Source organism: Rattus norvegicus, chromosome 11 (genome assembly GCF_021556685.1).
Source record: "Rattus norvegicus strain SHRSP/BbbUtx chromosome 11, alternate assembly SHRSP_T2T, whole genome shotgun sequence".
NCBI classification, from domain to species: Eukaryota; Metazoa; Chordata; class Mammalia; order Rodentia; family Muridae; genus Rattus; species Rattus norvegicus.
Genome location: NC_141544.1, coordinates 41,544,383 through 41,563,422, shown reverse-complemented (window position 1 = coordinate 41,563,422; position 19,040 = coordinate 41,544,383). Strand labels below are relative to the sequence as shown.

The 19,040-nt window shown below is 38.6% G+C and overlaps 1 protein-coding gene across 1 annotated transcript; it reads left to right on the top strand.

The window, feature by feature from the left end:
* Positions 1 to 15,321: 15,321 nt before the first annotated feature.
* On the top strand, positions 15,322 to 17,571 carry Cldn8 (claudin 8). Its single transcript, NM_001037774.1, is given in 1 exon segment — positions 15,322 to 17,571. A coding segment is annotated over 1 exon segment (678 nt). The 5' UTR covers positions 15,322 to 15,323; the 3' UTR covers positions 16,002 to 17,571.
* Positions 17,572 to 19,040: the final 1,469 nt, after the last annotated feature.

Here is a 19,040-nt window from a genome sequence, read left to right as displayed (position 1 = left end):
TATCAGTATTTTTGCTGTTGATAAAAAAAAAAACCTGTGGTCAAAGCCATATCTTGTTAATAAAAGGTGCTAAACCAAGAGGTGTGCCTTTTTGGAATAAAACATTCTGCTTCCCCATTCCTTTTCCTCCTATTGCCAGTAATCTCTCCCTTTAATTAAAGGTGTTTCCACTCATAAAAGCCATAAAGCAAAACCCTGTGGCATATTAGCCTACTTTCCAGGGTTACTGCCCTTTTCAGGAAGGCTCTGTATCAGTTCAAGGATATAGTGTTGCTTTTTGCTGTGCTATTGCTCAATATCCCCTCTGTAAATATCCTCCTCCATCATAAGCTCTGATTGCTGAAACAGGACACAAGAAACCCAGATAACCTGAGTACCGTCCTGGATTTTCCATTGGAGATCTATTCTGTTACCCATCTATACAGCGAGTAAAGGACTTGAGTTGCTACTTCCCATCGTCTTGTGACTATGAATGTGGTAAAAAGTTTTATTCTCTTCAAAAGTCCTGGGGAAAAACATGTTCACCTTTAGTGATCTGGTTTCTTTAGTTTGCTCGCAATCCTGTTTTTGTGTCTCACTGAGAGGACACTGGTCTGCTCCTGTCACTTGTCACACCCCTTCGTGCATTTATTGCTTAGTGAACTTGCAATTTCATGGTACACTGTGCCATCATTTCATGCAGTTTTTTGTTGATGACTGTTTTGTGTGTGTGTGTGTGTGTGCACACTTGTGTGTGCATTTCTATGTCTCGTTCCAATTTTAGTATATGTACTGCCGAAGCAAGCACTCTATGTCTCTATTTACGTCTACCTCATGCAATCTATACTAACTTGACTTTCAGACACCTGACTGAGGCACACACTTCTCTCTATAGTTAAACAGATGGTGTTAAAATTTGTGTGCAATTCTGAGCAGTGCCCTTTTCTGATATTGTATTCAATTGGATTTTTTTTCTGTCACCCTAGAAACAAACGGTGCAATGCAAAGTCTTACAACAACTGTTAGCGAGACTCAAAGCTCTTTAACTTATCAAATCTCTCTGCCACAAAGCTTTGCATATTGTTGATAGATCCTGGTAGATTTGCCCATCAATAGTATCTGTGTATTTTCATGCTCAAGGTGACCTGCGAAAAACCACTGTGATTCGAGTCTAATTAGTTAAGTTCCAAATAAAAGAAGTTCACAGAACCTTTGAGAACTAAAATCTCTCTCTATCCTGTGTTAATCACAATTCACTAGATTCTTTGGGTCCATATTAGCTAAAATCCACAGAAAAGTATTTCTACAACACACACACAGACACACAGACACACACACACACACACACACACACACACACACACTAGAGAGAGAGAGAGAGAGAGAGAGAGAGAGAGAGAGAGAGAGAGAGAGAGAGAGATTCTTCAAGAGGTTAGCCCTGGTTTTCAGAATGGTGTTATCAGAAGTCACCCCTATAATCTGAGAGACTAAGGTCCTCAGATCCATAGTTGACAGACATGATAATCTCCCTTTTTTGGGATATCACAAAGATTAATAACATAATACTTGAAAATTCCCTGACAAGTTTCCCTCACCATAAGTGTTATTATCACCAGGTCCATACATAGAATATTCTCTTCTCTGGCTCACTTGCATTTATCCCTCTCCTAGTTTCAGGGTTGGAGGGAAGAATATGATACCCCTTTCATATCAAGGACACAAAGAATACAATCTGACTCCAAGAAGACACCACAATTGTTCAGTAGGTGGCAGTCTTTTCTCTAGAGCTAGGGCTAATAAGTACTAATAAAAACCACACTCCTGTTACTGAGGGTAAACCAAGGCATTATGGTAGGAGGTTCAGCTGTTAGTTGATTCTAAAAGCATTAATAATTCTCTAGTGTGAGGATTCTGCTTAAGAACTATGATAGTATACATGGTAATTCCATAAACTTATAAGCAAATATTCCAAATACATCAATTAGCTCTGTATTTGGGAAATAAATAATTGTTCCTATATTTTTCCTGTATTACTAAAAAATATTAGGAAAGAATTACTTGGAACAAGGATAAAGACAAGGGAGGCAGGAGAGAGTAATGATGAGTCAATATAGTCAAATTATACTTGAAATAACATCATGATCAAGCTCATTGCTTTCTGTAAAGAAAATGCATATGTATTAATGATGTATACAGTAAAATGTGCAATGAGTTTGTGAAATGCTGGTAACTTAATCAAAGGGTTTTCTTTTCATCCCTGCATTTGTGGTTCTATTTCTGGTCCTCGTGACTGTCTATTGCTATGAAGTCAGTCAGTCTTGTGGGACACATAGACTCTGAGATCGGATGTCATCAAACTCCTTAGTAATTTTACTTTTGTAGGAAACATAAGACTCTTCTTCCTATTAGGAAGCCTTCACACTGATAAGCAAATTTTGAATTTTTTATTGCTGCTTTGATGACTAACCTTAAAGTAGTTTCTAAGTTGTTTCCAAGTCTCACCATATCATCCTCAAAACTATACAATAAATTGCACTAGAACCCCTTATTTCTCTCATAATTTGTAGCCTTATTTATTTTTAGTTTGCACTGTGTTTTCATACATATGAAGGAGAATTAGAACATATGAATTTTATCAGTTTATATTTCTCCTAAGAGTGTAGCATTTCTCTTTTTAAAATATATAATATATATATATATATAATTTATATTACATATTAGCAATTTAGCACAATGATCTTAATAATAGCACTAAAGAATTTTGTTTATTAAACCTCTAAATTCGGGGGAAGGGGTTATAATTGTTTCCAGTTAGGACACTGGAACTGCAAAGTTTCCAAACTGATCTATGAAACTGGCTTGGGGGAAATGCCATCTTAATTAGTGAGCAGACTTACTCCTGTGTATTTGTGTAATATGTGGGCAAAGAGATCTCTGGAGGGATTGGGGCATAGCACTGTGTTTGATTCCCCAAAACTCACACATTCGCATGGGATTGGCATGGGATTTCTGTTAAGAGAAATACTGTTTCTCTCTATGTTGACACCCATATCTATAGGGTCCTTGAGTGGCAGGGACATGAGGTGTACATTTTCTGCCTCTTTCAAACAGGAAGAAGCTGTATGCTGGGTGTCCGTAAGAGGAGGGCACACACCCTAATCTTCCTTTCTCTGCAACTGTGCATCTGGTCCTCACAGAAATCATAAGAATATCTGGTCAACAACCAAGGATGTATTCTTCACTACTATTTTGGGAAACAGATACGGGTTTTCTGAAGAAGCCTTTCAAACATCTCAAAGTGATTTAGAAATAAACAGACTGCAGGTGTGTTATTAAAGTTGATTTTAAGAAGTTCGAAGAACGTTCTCCTTCACTACTCTCTTGTTATAGACAGAACTGAAACACTATGGCTTGGGACAGGGAGGACCACTCTTTAGCATGAAACTGTACCAACAATCACAGTGTTTGTTTGAATAGTTTCCTTATCTAAGAAGATCTAAATCCTTCCCAGGGCCATTAATTCTTATAAAACACATTCCATGAAGGCAGTGAGCAGGCTCAGCTTGCCTCCTGTTGAGGAGGAAACTCCAGCATGGGCAAGGCTAATGTCCACTCATGTAAGGAAGTTTCTTGATGCAAGTTGATAACTGTGGGTCACTGGGTCTTGGTACCTGTTTGAATATCAGCCAACCAAACCAAAACTATTCCAAGTGTTTATTCAACAACAGTACTGTTGGTAGTGTTAAAAATGGGGAGGTTTCATTTACAAACCTATGCCTCTTGTTTGTTGTAAAGACGGCTTCTGTGATGATGGATGTACTCTCACATGGCCAAAACCAAACAAGTACCTTGTGCTTAATTAGAGACCCTAGCACTCTTCTCACAGGTCACATTTAATTCTTTTCTCCTCCCGTTCTGGTTCCAGCAAGCATTTGTGTTTGGGAAAATGTGAAGGTATGAGCAACAGAAAGTGTGCATTTAAATGGGAGGTATGCCCACAGCAACGATTCTTTCCCTGAGATTTCAGGAAGTCCCTGGAGGAACTGTACCTTCCTCATGACTTTGGACAGTGCTTATCTTGGTGTCATGAGGTGATCCGATTTTGATGAGTTGATAAAAGAACAAACAAGCAAATGACTTATAAGAGTGATGCAAGCCATTTCTTACTTGGAGTATTTGTGAGGAAAAACTCTCCTTGGTGAACTTGAGAGAATTTTGCTGGTGCTGCTACTGTTTTCAAGACATGAACTCATAGGTTGAATTAGTATTTTCTGTTATATATATATATATATATATATATATATATATATATATATATACTGTATATTCTGTAATATATATATATATATATATATATATATATTCAACAGCAACAGTGTCATTGTAACTGTGATTTCAGCCCTAGAGTTAAGGATGGCTGTTAATTAGGGCTTCTGTTGCTGTGATGAAACACTGTGACCAAACTCAACATGGGGAAGAAAAGGTTTATTTCACCTTATGACTCTCAGGTTGCAGTTACTACTGTGGAAAGTCAGAGCAGGAGATGGTGGCAGATAGATACACGGAGGCATAAACTAACGCTTCGCCCGCCGAGGAACACTACTTCCTGGCTTGCTACTCACTCTACTCTCCTTCTTCACGTGGCAAAAGTATATCTAAATAAACATTTCTTGTGATTCTAAATATAACAGTAATTGTTTGATATATCAGGGAGGTGAAAGAGTTTGGTTGATAGAAGAAGGAAACACAGGTGTACAAGATGAAGGTTTAGTTCCATGGGTTACTAAGTAGTAACCCATGGAAATTTCTGTTTGTTTTGAAATAAAAGCACCATTTTAAATTTTGCCCCATTTTCTGCCTGTGCAGTGGAAGCCACAGATAATAATCTGGCTGATGTACTTGTCAGTCATCATTGGAGCAGAAATTTCCTTTTCTCTCCGAGTTCAGAGAAAATCACAACAAGGCAAATTGACAAAGATTGGCTGATGTAGCTGAGACTTATATAGCAGAAGTTTAATGTTCCTAAGTGAAACTCCATTTCTGGCAACCTCATAAAATAATAACAGGCAATGAAAAGAAACCCTCAGAAGACATCAAGTGACTGCCTCGGAGTGACTTTCTTCAGTTAGAAATTGCATAATTTCAATGCATAAAAGGTGTCTGTAAACTAATTCCCAACTTAAAAATACATATTATTAAAATATTTTAATTCCTCATTCTCCTGAAAATATTTTTATTCTGACTAATTTAAAAGAGTGTCTGTTATAGTCAAAAGTTTTGCATATATTAAAATTATTTATTATTCAAATAATGTATTGCTCAGGCTCCACACTCGCCAATGACTAATAAAAGTCACAGGAACGACTCTAATAATAACAAGCCACAGAAAAATGGAGTTTGGTAGAGTAAGGAGAAAGGAGAACTTTAATAAATGAACAGAGAGAATTTAGCTTGCAGAATATCCTTACAAAATATAAAGAGCATTGAGATAAAATCTGTGGTTTTCTGGGACATTATTTTTAACCTTTCAGAGGGAATCGCTAAATGTATAAGTAGGATGCTGAGGGGGCCATGGCTCAGCTGAGGGAAGCATGGCTCAGCGTCAGTTTTAAGTGTGTCTTTGAGTGATGGCCAACCCCTAAAGAGCTGGCAAATGGTGTCAATTTGCACTGGAAGGAGATTCAAAACTTCTACGTGATAAGATTAATTTTAAAATTACGTTATTCACTTTTTCTGTCCGATATTTTCTCAGATATTACCATGAACTAGGCAACAGTTTTGTAGCTGCGGAGGAAAAGGCGGCAAAGTCTTCTGGACGGTGGGAAACAACATAACCATAACGTTGGTGACCGACAGTAGGTAATATACGAGTAGCCTACACCTCTTTCCTCAGCTACAGTGTCATAGTTACCAATGACTGTCCAGAACTGAGGCATATACAAGTTTTCATTGACTTCATATCTATACACATAAGAAAGAGAGAGAGGGAGGGAGGGAGTAGGAAGGGAGGGAGAGAGTTTTCTACATGCCAAGCTCCATGAAAATACGTTTGATTTAACTCCCAACAGAACACAGAACAGAGATGCATCCTATTACCTAGAGCTTTGAGGCCCGCTACCAGAAGGAAGGAGTCACTATATTATCCCTCAGGCCTCTTTTACGTCTTGTATTTCACACAGACGCTATTTGAAAAACAGCAATGCACTCACATTAGCTGTTCTGAGCTTTTTACCTGGAGGCAGCCCTGGAAAGGCAGGCCCAACCAGTCTGGTAACAGAAGAATGAGATCAAATAAACTTGGTCACTGTGCGAAAGTATTAGTCCAGTAGAAAATGCAAGACATTTTCAGGAACTGGCCTGATAATCACATGCAGGTCCTCAAAGCAGGAGCCCTTAGGAAGGATCAAAGGTGAGACAAGGGACAAGATAAGGAGGTGAAATATTTGTTGAACTGAACCTGAAATTTGAGTGTGTGCGGGCATACCTTTCTATTGAACTTATATAGAAACTAAACATGTACTCTTTGTGAGGGCGTTCTCACCAAGGAATGTTAGAAATTCCTTGGAGTGCCCTATTTAATTCTCTACTTCTTTTTATATTTGTAATTGTAGTCATGCCCTCACCTGTCACTGTGTTTCTTTTACAGGCCAAAGAATGTGCTGGCTCGTGGATGCATCTTCTTTAACCTGAATTAAGTAAGACTTACTGACTAAATGAGCAACAAATTCATGACCTTTATAAGACACAATAAGGCACTGTCTTCTGTTTGTGCTAGGATATACTGGGAGGGTAAAGGCTGAGGCACCTTTTACCTCTGAAGAGAAATAGTCAGAGAACTGTGCTAACTCTGCAAGATAAGAAAATATGCAAGAAGAACATGATCATGATTGTGACCAGAAGGGCATAAGAAAAAGTGTTCTCTGTTTTCCTAGAAACCCTTCCAGTGGACAAATCTGGAGAATGTGAAAGATTGGCAGTGGACTCAGCTCAATTGCACATGCATAGTCATGGAGTAATTATTTCTATTATTTTCCATGCCTTGGCTCAATAGGATGGGATCAGTTGACCATGTGATTTGTTCCCCTACTCTCCAGTATGTGTTCAATAGATGTTAAATTATAAAAAGCAATGATATCGTCTGTCTTATATTTCTTGGTGTCCAGATCTTTTTCAGGATCCATTACAGAACATACTTGTTGAATGATTGGAAGCAATTAGATATTCTACAGGGCGCTTTTCAAATTTCTTTACAAGTAAAAAAAGTCTATAAATATTTGAAATAAGAGCTTGGATAACTTCTCATTTTCTCATATTCTTCTTGAAAATATATTAGGCCAACGTGTTATAATGTTCTTTGTCTATTTTATTTTAAAATAACTGAAAACCAAGAAAGCCATGCATGGCTTGTTCCAATAATAGTCTTCCCCAGTGTGGTCTGAACTCTGTTTTAAGTAAGACACTTAATGTCTAACCCTATTATAATTTGCAAACATTGGTAGCCTAAGGCAGACAGAATCTTAATTTGAATTTTAAGTGGAAAGTTAATTGTTTTGTAAATTAATCAGTAACTTGGCTTAGCTCTATTTGCCCTGTTAATTACTTTTCGCTGTCCTGTTAACTCCAATGTTACAATGAAATGTCATTTCTTGGGTTCCCATATTCATGGTTCACCATAGGGATACAGGGATGTGTGTGCAGGTGTGTATGGGTGTGTGCTTTCCAAGAACAGCCCTTTGTCTAATAAAGGTTTGCTTTATGATTTTTCATACTGAACAACAACCTTTGGTCTGGTAAAGGCAACAACTTACTTCTGGTGATCCTACTGAAGGTACCATGAAAGCTGACAGCATGCAGAATATCACTCATACAACTGTATGTACCAAGGCTTCATCTGCTCGAGAGGTACATCCATGCCGTGATGCATGGGATTGGCTTGCTTTACTGCTGGGAATAGAGCTGAGGAAGAATATGACAGACTGAAATCCACCAAGGCCTTTTTAAGCCTGTTGCTTGTGAGGTTATGGACCAGGCATTATGCATTCTAACCCTTGGGGTGGAAGTTTGTTTTTGTTTTTGTTTTTGTTTTTGTTTTTGTTTTTGTTTTGTTTTATTTATTTTACCTCTAGAACAGAACATTGGTTGCATTTAAATATAGTTTCTGAGATGTTCAAATCATATAAATAATTAATCATGATAACATTTAGTTACCCTTATTGTAAATATAGCTAAGCATTATGAAGTAGTTCTTAGATTAACATAATATTAGTTAATGTTTCTCTAAAATATACTGTTTATATCTGTGCAATTATATTGAAAATATTATCTTACATAATTTGTTCTTTATTCTTTCTTTGCATAATTAATAAGACTTAAAGTTCCAATGAATTGCTCTGGATTGAGCATAAAATTACAAGAAAACCACAAGGTATACTCTTTGGGGATTTATTTGTTGACTCCTGTTATTCCTTCTGGCACTAATGAATTTCTCCCCCTTATAGGAAATTCCAGTCACAGACAACTGTTTCTCCTGCTCTCAAGCTGTGTAGCCTCCCGTGCACTCCCATGGCAGGGGACATGTAAAGATTATTTTATAATATTTCTCAAGCAAATTCAAAAAATATATAGGGTGTCGTTTTAGACAATGTAAGAATGTTTCCTTTGTGTCTTTGGACAAAGGAAGAAAGAAAAAAATCTAAATGAGTCACTGGAAACTAATTCCATTCTAGAATTAAATCCTGAAGTGTTGCCATGCCGGTGTTATGAAATTCCTGGGAAAGATGAAGAATAATTCAGTACCTGGGAAGGTGAGAAAGGAGGACTGTGAGTTCCACACCACCTTGGATAATGTGGGAAGAATTTTTCAAAGAACCAAAAATGAAAGCAAACCAAACAGAAGGAAGGGCTTGATGCGTATAACCACTCACTTCATCATGCAGGATTTGTTAAACGTATTTTCCTCAAACACGTGTTAAGTGGTGGTTGGTTCAGTGAGTAGCATGCCTGGTGCGAAGCGGAGGCCCTATAAAGAGGGACTCAGAAGGGGAAAATGTGCTGTGTCACCAGCATGGGACATGATTAACCCTACATGAGGAACAAACATGCCGTGCAATCGTTCCCCAACACTGCTGAAGAGAAGATTTAACACAACCTATTTCAAATTTCTTTGAATTAGGTCTTTATTTTTTAAAAAAGAAAATGAGTGAAAAATCTATGATTCTTTATTAAATTTGATCATGTGCATTAGTACATTTTACAACTTTATTTACACCAAAGATGATAAAACCCATCGATACACAAACCAAGTAATATTGTTTTTTCCCTGTGAGTAAATGCACGTGAATAGAAATGCGGTCACAAGGACTTATTTAGACTCATTATTATGTATTCAAGCTTTACTAGAGAATATGTCCTACAATGTGACTAATTATTGAATTGCATTTCATATTTACATAATCCTGGTGAAACCTCTAAGGGAAAGAGGAACTAAGGAAAAGAATAGAGGAAATGTCTTTAGAGGAGTAGAAATGATGGAAATACAGTATTGATACCAAAGATCCTCAAAACATAAAATGTAAATTACAACAAGAACATCAGGCTTAAGTCACATATGCAAATAGTTTTCAACGCTTTTCAGTCCCTGTGCTCTCCATGGACTTCCTTCCGTATGTAACGTTCACAATCTTACAGCTCGGTTAACCTGCAATACAGACGTAGTAAACAGCATCTAAAAGAACAGAATTCTACACCAGCATTGAAAAATTCTGCCTTTTTCTAATTTCTCTTCAGGAGTAGGCAGTCAAATGGGAAAGGGCATAGACCTCCATTCTTGTAGGTACACAGCAGTAGAAAATGGGTGCTTAGTCTCTTTCAAGTCCTAAGCCAGACTACTATAAAAGGGATCATGTATTCCCTGCATTTTATGGGTGTGTAAATGTGCGGTAAGGGATATGAGACTTATTGTCAGAGAGACTAGTCCACATTGTGAGCTGTAGAGTATGCACAATAGCTTTTTCTTCCCACCACCACCCCTCACACAACACAACACAACACAACACAACACAACCAAAAAGCCCCTTACAGATCAGTAGGACGTGGATCTTTCACAGAAACTCTTCCCTCTAAATTACTAATTTTTACTTATTTCTCTGGATCCACAAGGATTTCAAATATATCACAAAGACTACCCTCCCCAAACCACAGAATTCAAGAACCCATTATTCTTGTTTTACAGAGCAATAAATCCAGAACAAAGATAGCATCTTTCTTTTTTAATCATCATTACTATTTGCTATATAATTACTATTACTATAGGTAATATTGTCTACTTGATAAGTTTTGGAGTCATATGGAAGTGAATCCCTGGGTATGTCTAGGAGATATTATCAAGTACTGGGTGGATGATGGTGAAAAGGCCTATCTGAAACGGGACAGCATCACTTCCTGGGCTGGCATCGGGGACTTAGACTGACAGGACAGAGCTAAGCTAGCTGAGGACAAATGTCCATCGCTGTCTGTTTCCTGACTATGCTTGCAATGTGACCGCTGCCTCCTGGTCCCACTGCTCTATCTCCACCATCCTGGTAGACTGTACTTCCTGGCATTGTAAACCAAAGTAAATCCCTTTTTTCTTAAGTCCATTTTGTCAGGACACAAAATCATAGACACAAGAAAAGGAACAAATAAAAAATTACTACTGTTGCAAAAAACAAAAACAACCAAAAAAACTGACCATACAGTTATAAAGCCTTCAGATATCCTCTGTGGGGGGAATGCTGAGGTAGAACTTTGAGCTAGAATGGTTCTTCTATTTTTAGGCAGAGTTTAGGAGCAACCCTTAGTGGATCTTAGAAGACAAGAATGCTCAGGTAGAAGTCTCACTTGTGGGGTTTCAGAGAACAATCTCACTGCCAAAACTGGTTCAATGCTACTCATGTGATGTTCTTGCAAAGAACTTGACTGCATTCTGCCTATGTCTCGAGAGCTTGGATGAGGTTAATAACAGGGTGAATTGTTAGGTAGAGGAGAGTTAAGGACAAGATTGTTTACAGGTGGTTTCATGACCACTGCTCTCATCTAGCTCTTCAGTAAGAGAGGAAAATCCTGAGAGCAGCAGAGAAAAGCTGTGGTTTGAAAAGGTGTGAACGTGTATAGTTTCAGAGAAGGAAAATACAGACCACACAGCGTGTAGCCATTGAAGGTCTTAGTAGCATTAAAGAGAAACATGGTGCTCTTCCTTGGGATAAAAGAAAGATGACCAGAGGGTAAAACTCCATGTATGGAGAGGTAGGGGGCTGAACATGAGTATTTCTCTTTCTCCACTATAGATACAAGGTAAGAAGACAAGTCCTGCCCCTGTTTCCATGCCTTCACCAATACAAGTGTCCTCACCAGACTCTAATTATGTTGGCTTTTCCCATCCACAGAAGAGTGGGGAATACCATTCTCCCACATAGATAGTCAACACGACTATCTATGGCATTTTTCAAAGTAGCTGAAATGTCTATGGCACTAGGAAATCCCTGTAGAGGAAAGAGCTAATTTTTAAGCATAACAACTAAAACAGATCATCAAGTAGAGAACAAAACACAGGAATGGTAGGCTATCAAGAAAAACAAGTTGACAGTTGGTTCAAAAAAACCATGAAGCAATAGACAGTTCAAAATTAAGAACACACACACGTGTGTGTGTGTGTGTATTCACTTGCCTTTTCAGGCAAAATGGTGCGTCAAGTACAGCTAATTAACAGTGAACAATAATTAACAACACAGGCTGAAAACTATCCACACACATATTTAGGAAACAAAAGGAATTGGCAACTTTGTGAAGACAGAATCAGTAATCATTTTTAAATGGTCAGAAAAATATTAGAATGTTAAGATGAAGAGTTGGATTACAGAAATAAAGGTTTCTGAAGGCAAAATGTTATTGTTTATAAATGGAAAGCATTTGTGAGGGCTAAATTTAATTAGCAAATTTAATGACAAAGCTTAAACAAAGGGTCTCATTTTATGTATGAAAGCAAGTCCATTTGTCTGAGAGTCAGGTTTCATGCCTGTCCCAGGTATGTTCAGCCACTTGACACTACAACACTGTATTGTCCTCAACAAATTTCATGCTTGAGAACCCTACTATAAAGATAAAAAATTAAACATCACAAATAATTTCATGTCTTGTTACCATCTTGTTGTATACATTAATAGCTATTCTGGTGCTCAACTACAGAATTGACATGGCTACAAGTCAGCTCAGAATTTAGGATGCTGAGGCAGGAGGACATATGAGTGTTTGAGGCCAGTTAGTACTGCATCCTATATTACAGGTCATCCTCAACTGCAATCCAAGATCTCTAAAAATATTTTTTAAATGCATAAGTCAATTTGAGCCCTTGTTTCTGTTTTGTGTTCTTCATAGCAACTTAGTTCCTTGTAAAACCTTTGATCTGCTTAGACAGACCATTGTAATAAAAGCATAAAAAATTAATATATTAAATCTCTATTCACTACTCCTACTTGAATTTTTCAGCCAAGTTAATCATCTTGTTAGTACAAGAAAGTAAATGATGAAAGACTCTTAATCTCTGAACTCAGGCTTCTGTCTCTAGAAAACATGACATTCCCAATTTTTCCCTGCTTTTCCTATTTCCCTATTTTAAAATACCACGGAGTGACTAGGTCACTGTGTGACTAGATTCGGATGCTGTGGCCTAGGTGCCACCAGAGCAGTTAGCTATCTAATTCCAATATCAGCCCAGACTTAATCTCTCCTACAGGGCTTAATCTTTTGGCTGGGACAATTTCAACTAAAAAAAAATACTTAATCCTTTTTAAATGAGGAGAGTGTTTACATCAATCTAGTTCCTAGCACAGCCCAGTGCTTAAGGGAAGGGACCGCGTTACATATAAAGTCTCTTGTACAATACATACTTGAGAAACATTCAGTTTTGTGGGTAGTTCTCTGTTTCATATGCCCATTCTGATGCAAATGATTACCAATATTTATGGAGAGTTCCTAGAAAATTTATTGCATGGGTATTGAGAAATTCAGTGTCGATGCATATCTTCTTAAAACACAAGTTGGTCATTACCCAACCAATGCCGTTGTTCCTTTTTCATTTTAAAATTATGTCCATTATTCAATTTTCCCAGATTGACAATTAAAGATTAAAACTCTCTGCAGATCCAATTTTAAGTCATCATCTGCAGACTGAAGATAACTCACCCAAATAATATATTTCTATTCCCCTGTCTGTCATGAATCTCTTAGAACTGATAAACGTTGATGAAGAAAACACTGGCATTTATTTCTGCATCAGGATAATGAAGGACCAAGGAGCTCTTAACAGGAAACAAATGGAAATGTAACATTTTAAGTTACTACTTAGTACAAAGTGTTCAGCATAATAAAATAAGAACCTGGGTTGCTGTCCACTCCTCATTTTAAGAGGGTGGTTTCCTCCAGTGTGTCCACTTCTTTTCCTGCCACCCCTAGATTGTGTATCAGAAGTTTCTGTAAACTACGTCTTTTTTCTAGATTTTGTAGACCATTAGATTTTCATAGTGTGTTGGGTGATCCTAAAACGATTTCCCCAATCGTAGGATTTAATGTAGAACAGAGAAACAGACAGAGGCAAATGTTTTAAGAGAAGGGTTATTGCTGAAACAGGTGTGGAGTCATATGCCTGTAACCTTACTCTTCTAGAGGGAAAGATGGGAGATCAAGGGTTCAAGGTCATTCTTGGCTACATAGCAAGTTCCAGGGCAGTGTATACTACACTAGACTATCTAAAGATCTACAACAAAGAAAGAGAGAGAGAAAGGAGAGGAGATGTCATTTTTATGTTGATATTCTGTTATGTTGACAGAAAAGTAAACTTAATATAAGGGTTGGGCATGTAGCTCAGTTAACTGAGTGGTTTCTTGGCATAACCAAGCCCTGGGTTTGACCTCCAGCATGGAATAAACCAGGTTACATGCCTGTAACACTAGCACTTGAAAGATAGAAGCAGGAGGACAAGGGTTCAGGTCATCCTCTCAGATACGTTGTAAGTCCAAGGTTAACTCCAGCTACCTGAAGGAGGAAAGTAGCTTGAAGTTGGGAAAGACAGAGCAGAAAGCAAACACAAGAACCTTCAACAGGAAATTTCTAATGGAGATTCCCCAGTTGGCTTGGATGCTGATTCCACTAGCAATTCACGGTCAGTTTGCAAAGACAGTTCAGATGGCCATACAAGGAGCTAAGTGTATTCACACATAACACATGTTCCCATAGGTAGGGAAGATGATTTTGTTTAACATTTAATGTAATTTGTCCATGAAGATGTTACTTAAAACACCAGCTACTTTCTTGTACAATATCCATCCAGAATTCCAGAATTTGCTTCAGACTAGAGCAGGAAGTAAGGGGCTAGAAAATAAGGCCCCTGCTTTAGCAGCTACAGACAACCTCATTTAAGCATTAAGTTAGGGATCCCCCTCACAAAGCCACCTGGAGTTTCTTTTGGTGTGTTTTGCACTCTTCATTATAAATCAATATTTTCAGGAGAGCAAATGCTAACAGGTGGCTTTTCTGTCCCACCTCACCCCCCCCAACACATATAGAGACACAATCGCATACATTTAGTGCCAACGAGGAAGGCGGCTCGATTTGTTAAATTACTTCAGTCTAGCATTGGCTTTTCGCCTGTGCTACTGACTGAATCCACTGCAGGAGAGCTTGCTTTGAAGTTTTGGACAAACTAAATCAACCCTTCAGATCACGTGTCCCAAAGAATGTGGTTTCCCAGGTATGAACGCTCTATCAATCCTCCATTCTTCTTTAATTTGGCATTGGAGCCATCCCGGTCCAATCCACTGGAAGAGATTTTACTGTAACCTCAGTCACAACAGCTTAGGTGGTAGGATTACCTCTGAGAAAGCCGTGCCTCTTTGGCTGGGAGAGACTGGTTGTCCTTGCTGCTTGTGCAAACATTCATAATTATGCCTCTAGGTAAACAAGCCGCTGTCTTCTTGGAAAATAGAGAAGTACAAAGAATGTTTATTTGTGAGCCCGGCCTTCCCAGGTATCCAGAGTTGGTTTAGACACACCTGAGCTCCCATCCCCCTCTTATTGGCTAAGAAAGTTGCCATACCTGATTTGCAAGTTTACCGTTGGAGTCAGTGTGGGGGGAGAGAGGAGGGGGGTTGTCTCACCAGCTAGCACTAGATTTGATCTAGCTAGAGAGGACGAAGCTCTGCTGTGAGCTGGTTTCTACAGGAGAACTGTTCCCTATCTCCCAAGGAATTTCTGCTTGAGAGCAGTCCTACTTCCCTGTTCAGCCTTCCAGCTGGACGAAACTTGGGAAGACCATGGCAACCTACGCTCTTCAAATGGCTGCCCTGGTGCTTGGTGGTGTTGGCATGGTGGGCACAGTGGCTGTGACGATCATGCCTCAGTGGAGAGTGTCTGCCTTCATCGAAAGTAACATTGTCGTGTTTGAGAACCGCTGGGAAGGTTTGTGGATGAACTGCATGAGGCATGCCAACATCAGAATGCAGTGTAAGGTCTATGACTCCCTGCTGGCTCTTAGTCCAGACCTCCAGGCATCCAGAGGACTGATGTGTGCTGCGTCCGTCCTGTCCTTCTTGGCTTTCATGACAGCCATCCTCGGAATGAAGTGCACCAGGTGCACCGGGGAGGACGAGAACGTGAAGAGCCGCATCTTGCTGACGGCTGGAATCATCTTCTTCATCACCGGCTTGGTTGTGCTCATCCCTGTCAGCTGGGTTGCCAATGCCATCATCAGAGACTTCTACAACCCGCTGGTGGATGTGGCCCAAAAGCGCGAGCTTGGTGAAGCCCTCTACATAGGCTGGACCACGGCGCTGGTGCTGATCGCTGGAGGAGCACTGTTCTGTTGCGTGTTTTGCTGTACTGAAAGGAGTAACAGTTACAAGTACTCGGTACCATCCCATCGCACCACTCAGAGGAGTTTCCACGCCGAAAAGAGATCCCCGAGCATATACTCCAAAAGTCAGTATGTGTAGCTGTGTGTGTATATTTTAGCTGTAGCTATAAAGCGAAGCTTTATAAATCACTGAACCAGCCACTATTTTATAGAAATGGAACCCACAGTGTTTCCATTTACCTTTCTTAACTGCCTCGTACTCATTACAGGAAATACGCAGCGTCTATGATTCCATAAATGATTTTAGCAGAATGAGGTATTATGCACACTGCTTCAATTGTTCCAGAAAGCATAGCCATTTGTTTTCTAAAATGGTTCACGCGGTTCTTCTTTTATCAGTCACTCTAAGACGACCCATCGAAAGACTGTTGGTTTAAGCTGCGATTTCTCTGTGTCATGGCATTATACAAGTAATGCGAGTGGCAGTTATAGCTCACACAAATAGAGACAGGCTTATGTGGTTCTATTTAAAGTGAAATGCCAATCCATCAGGCTGAATAAACAGAACTCAGCTATTGCATTTCAGGGGACCTGGGGATAAAAGGAAAGAAGGCTGATATTAATTGCCTAAAAACAGCTTAAGGATTAGTGCACTCTATTTATAGCAAAGGTTAAAATGAAGGCTTTCATCATTAGTGTAAGGGAAACTGAATGGCTTTCTGATCGCCTGCTTTGCAGCCTCCAGGAGTTAAAAATCCTGTCACCTTTATCCTTTATCCACGTGCCTTTTTTTTTTCTGATTGTGTTCCTTAGTATCTTTTAAAGTTTAAAGCAGATATTGTAACAAAATATTTTTTTTCTTCAGACTACGTTTGTAAGGCTGGGCTAACAAGAGAGATAAAGCAGTGGTCTTAGAAAAATTAACGTTTTCAGAAAAATGACTTTACCTTAGCCTTTCTCTTTAGAGAAGAATGTATTGTTTTTAAAATGAAGTCACATCATATAAAAGGGGCCGTTCAAGTGCTATTTGTGCATACCTTTTTGGGAATTTTTCTGTATAAATAAGAGAGGAAAAAGAATATTTTGTCATTTACTTACCCCAAAGAGGTACAATCCCTCCAAATCCAAAAACTTGTCCTCTTTCAACTCTTGTCATTCAATCAAAGTTGTCATTTCTGTTCTGTTGGAGGTGATTTCCCCTTTTTCTATGTCTTTGCTAAGTTTTATTAAAGTGTGGTATTACTGTGTGTTTCCTCCTAATTTGAGACAACTATTAAGGTAATACCAAATTTCATATATATGACTTTTATATTGGTAAATTGTATCTTTTATAACAATATAGCATTTCTTACATTTACATTCTTTTTCATTACTTTGCACAAGTGTTTAAAACTTGGCATTGACAATTTATGTTTGAACATAGATTTCGTGTTCATTTTTTCTGGTGCGGTGTAGGATTTAAATCAATTTACTTTATAATGACCTGACTCATGCATTAATATTTGATTAATATATTAATAATACTAAGTTCTACTTAGGTCCAGTGAAATGTGTTTGCTGTAAATATTGTGTATGTAATCATATTTTTAAAAGTTGTCCATATGTATTTCAACTTCTGAGAATTCGTTTGAATTAAAAACAAAGCTGAATGATTTGGGAGTATGCACCATATTTATGTGAAGTATATTATTAAAACTTTGCAATACTAATATTGTAGTTGTTTTAATTTACAAATGGGAGGACCTCAAAAACAGTTCTGAATTGCCAGTGACTGGTAGAAAGCATAAGAGATGACATTGCAAAAGCGTTCAGTGAATGCTCACCTTGTCTTAATGGCTCTAGTTTGTAAACCAACCTTTGTATGTGGGATTAAAGGTTCATACTGTTAGCTGCAAGAACCTCAGCTCTTGTTCCCATGTGGGTGATGTCACTACGCTACCTGCTGATCCACCCTGGGCAGTTTTGCCTCTTTGGGTCAAAACATTTGCTATGAGCAGAAACAAACCAGGACTAACAAAATGGCCTAGAGAAAGATCCACAGAGCCATTTTATACAAGCAAGTCTGTAAGCAACAAACACTTAGTTGCCCTAAGTGTAACAGACGCCATTCATATTTTTTTTGGTCCCCTCCCCCACTAAAACAGAATCTAAGGGATTGGAATCACTTCTTTGGTGTTTCTGAAGTGCCTCTTCACTTTCTCCCTTTAATATAATCCCATCTCTTCTCGCAAAAAATAATGTATTTTTGTGTCACTGTATCAATAATATTTTTCATCCAATTAGCTGCCAAGTTCTCATTATAGTTGTTTCTAAAGTATGTCAGGAACGAATGGTGAAAGCGTTGTAGGTCAAAGGCTCTTGCTCTCCAAGTCTGGAGCCCCTGGTTCCATCTTTAGAGTCCTTGACTTACGTGCTGTGCTATGTGAGTCATGCACACAAAGAACCATGTACATATGTGTTAGCAGCAAGCTTCTTAAAAATCACAAAATGTAAGACCTGAATGTAGTATTCCCACCATACTTTGTTTCTGTCTTCGAAGGCAAGTCAAATTTCCTGAAATGTAAAGCCCAACTATCTCGCGTACTGTGAGTAGCAGGGAGAAACAAAGCTATGTTATTAACTAGAAAGTGAATTTCATCAATAGAAAAACATTGTGTGACCAGCAAAACAAAAAGAGGGTTGACGCCCAAACACCAGCAATCGCAATGTCAAAGCTCTCCTTTAATAGTCTGAGATATCCTGAACTTGGAAAAAAGTTCAGTTGGTGGCAAAGCATGTGCCAATGTAAGTTGTATTATATTGTTTTGAAGGAAAAAAATGTTATCACAAATCAAAAAGTCTGCAAAGAGGAAGAGGGTGTATTTATTTTATTTGAGGTAGGAGTCCATGTATCCCAGGCCGGCCTCAGACTCAGTATGCAGCTGAAGGGGACTCATGCACCTGGCCCTCCTGTCTTCACGTTTCCAGTGTTCAGATGACGTGTGTGTTCCCCAACAGCTGTTGTACGTGCTCCTGGGAACTGAACACTCTGTCAGGCCAGTCAATAGCTGTAATTCCTAAGAGATAATATATTCTAAGCTGAACATGTGGTTTCAGTATTGGGTTGTTATAAAAAACAGATTTCCAAACATGAGCAAGCAGCCTAAAGCGATGCTAGAGCTAGTAAGCCTTTGATTGT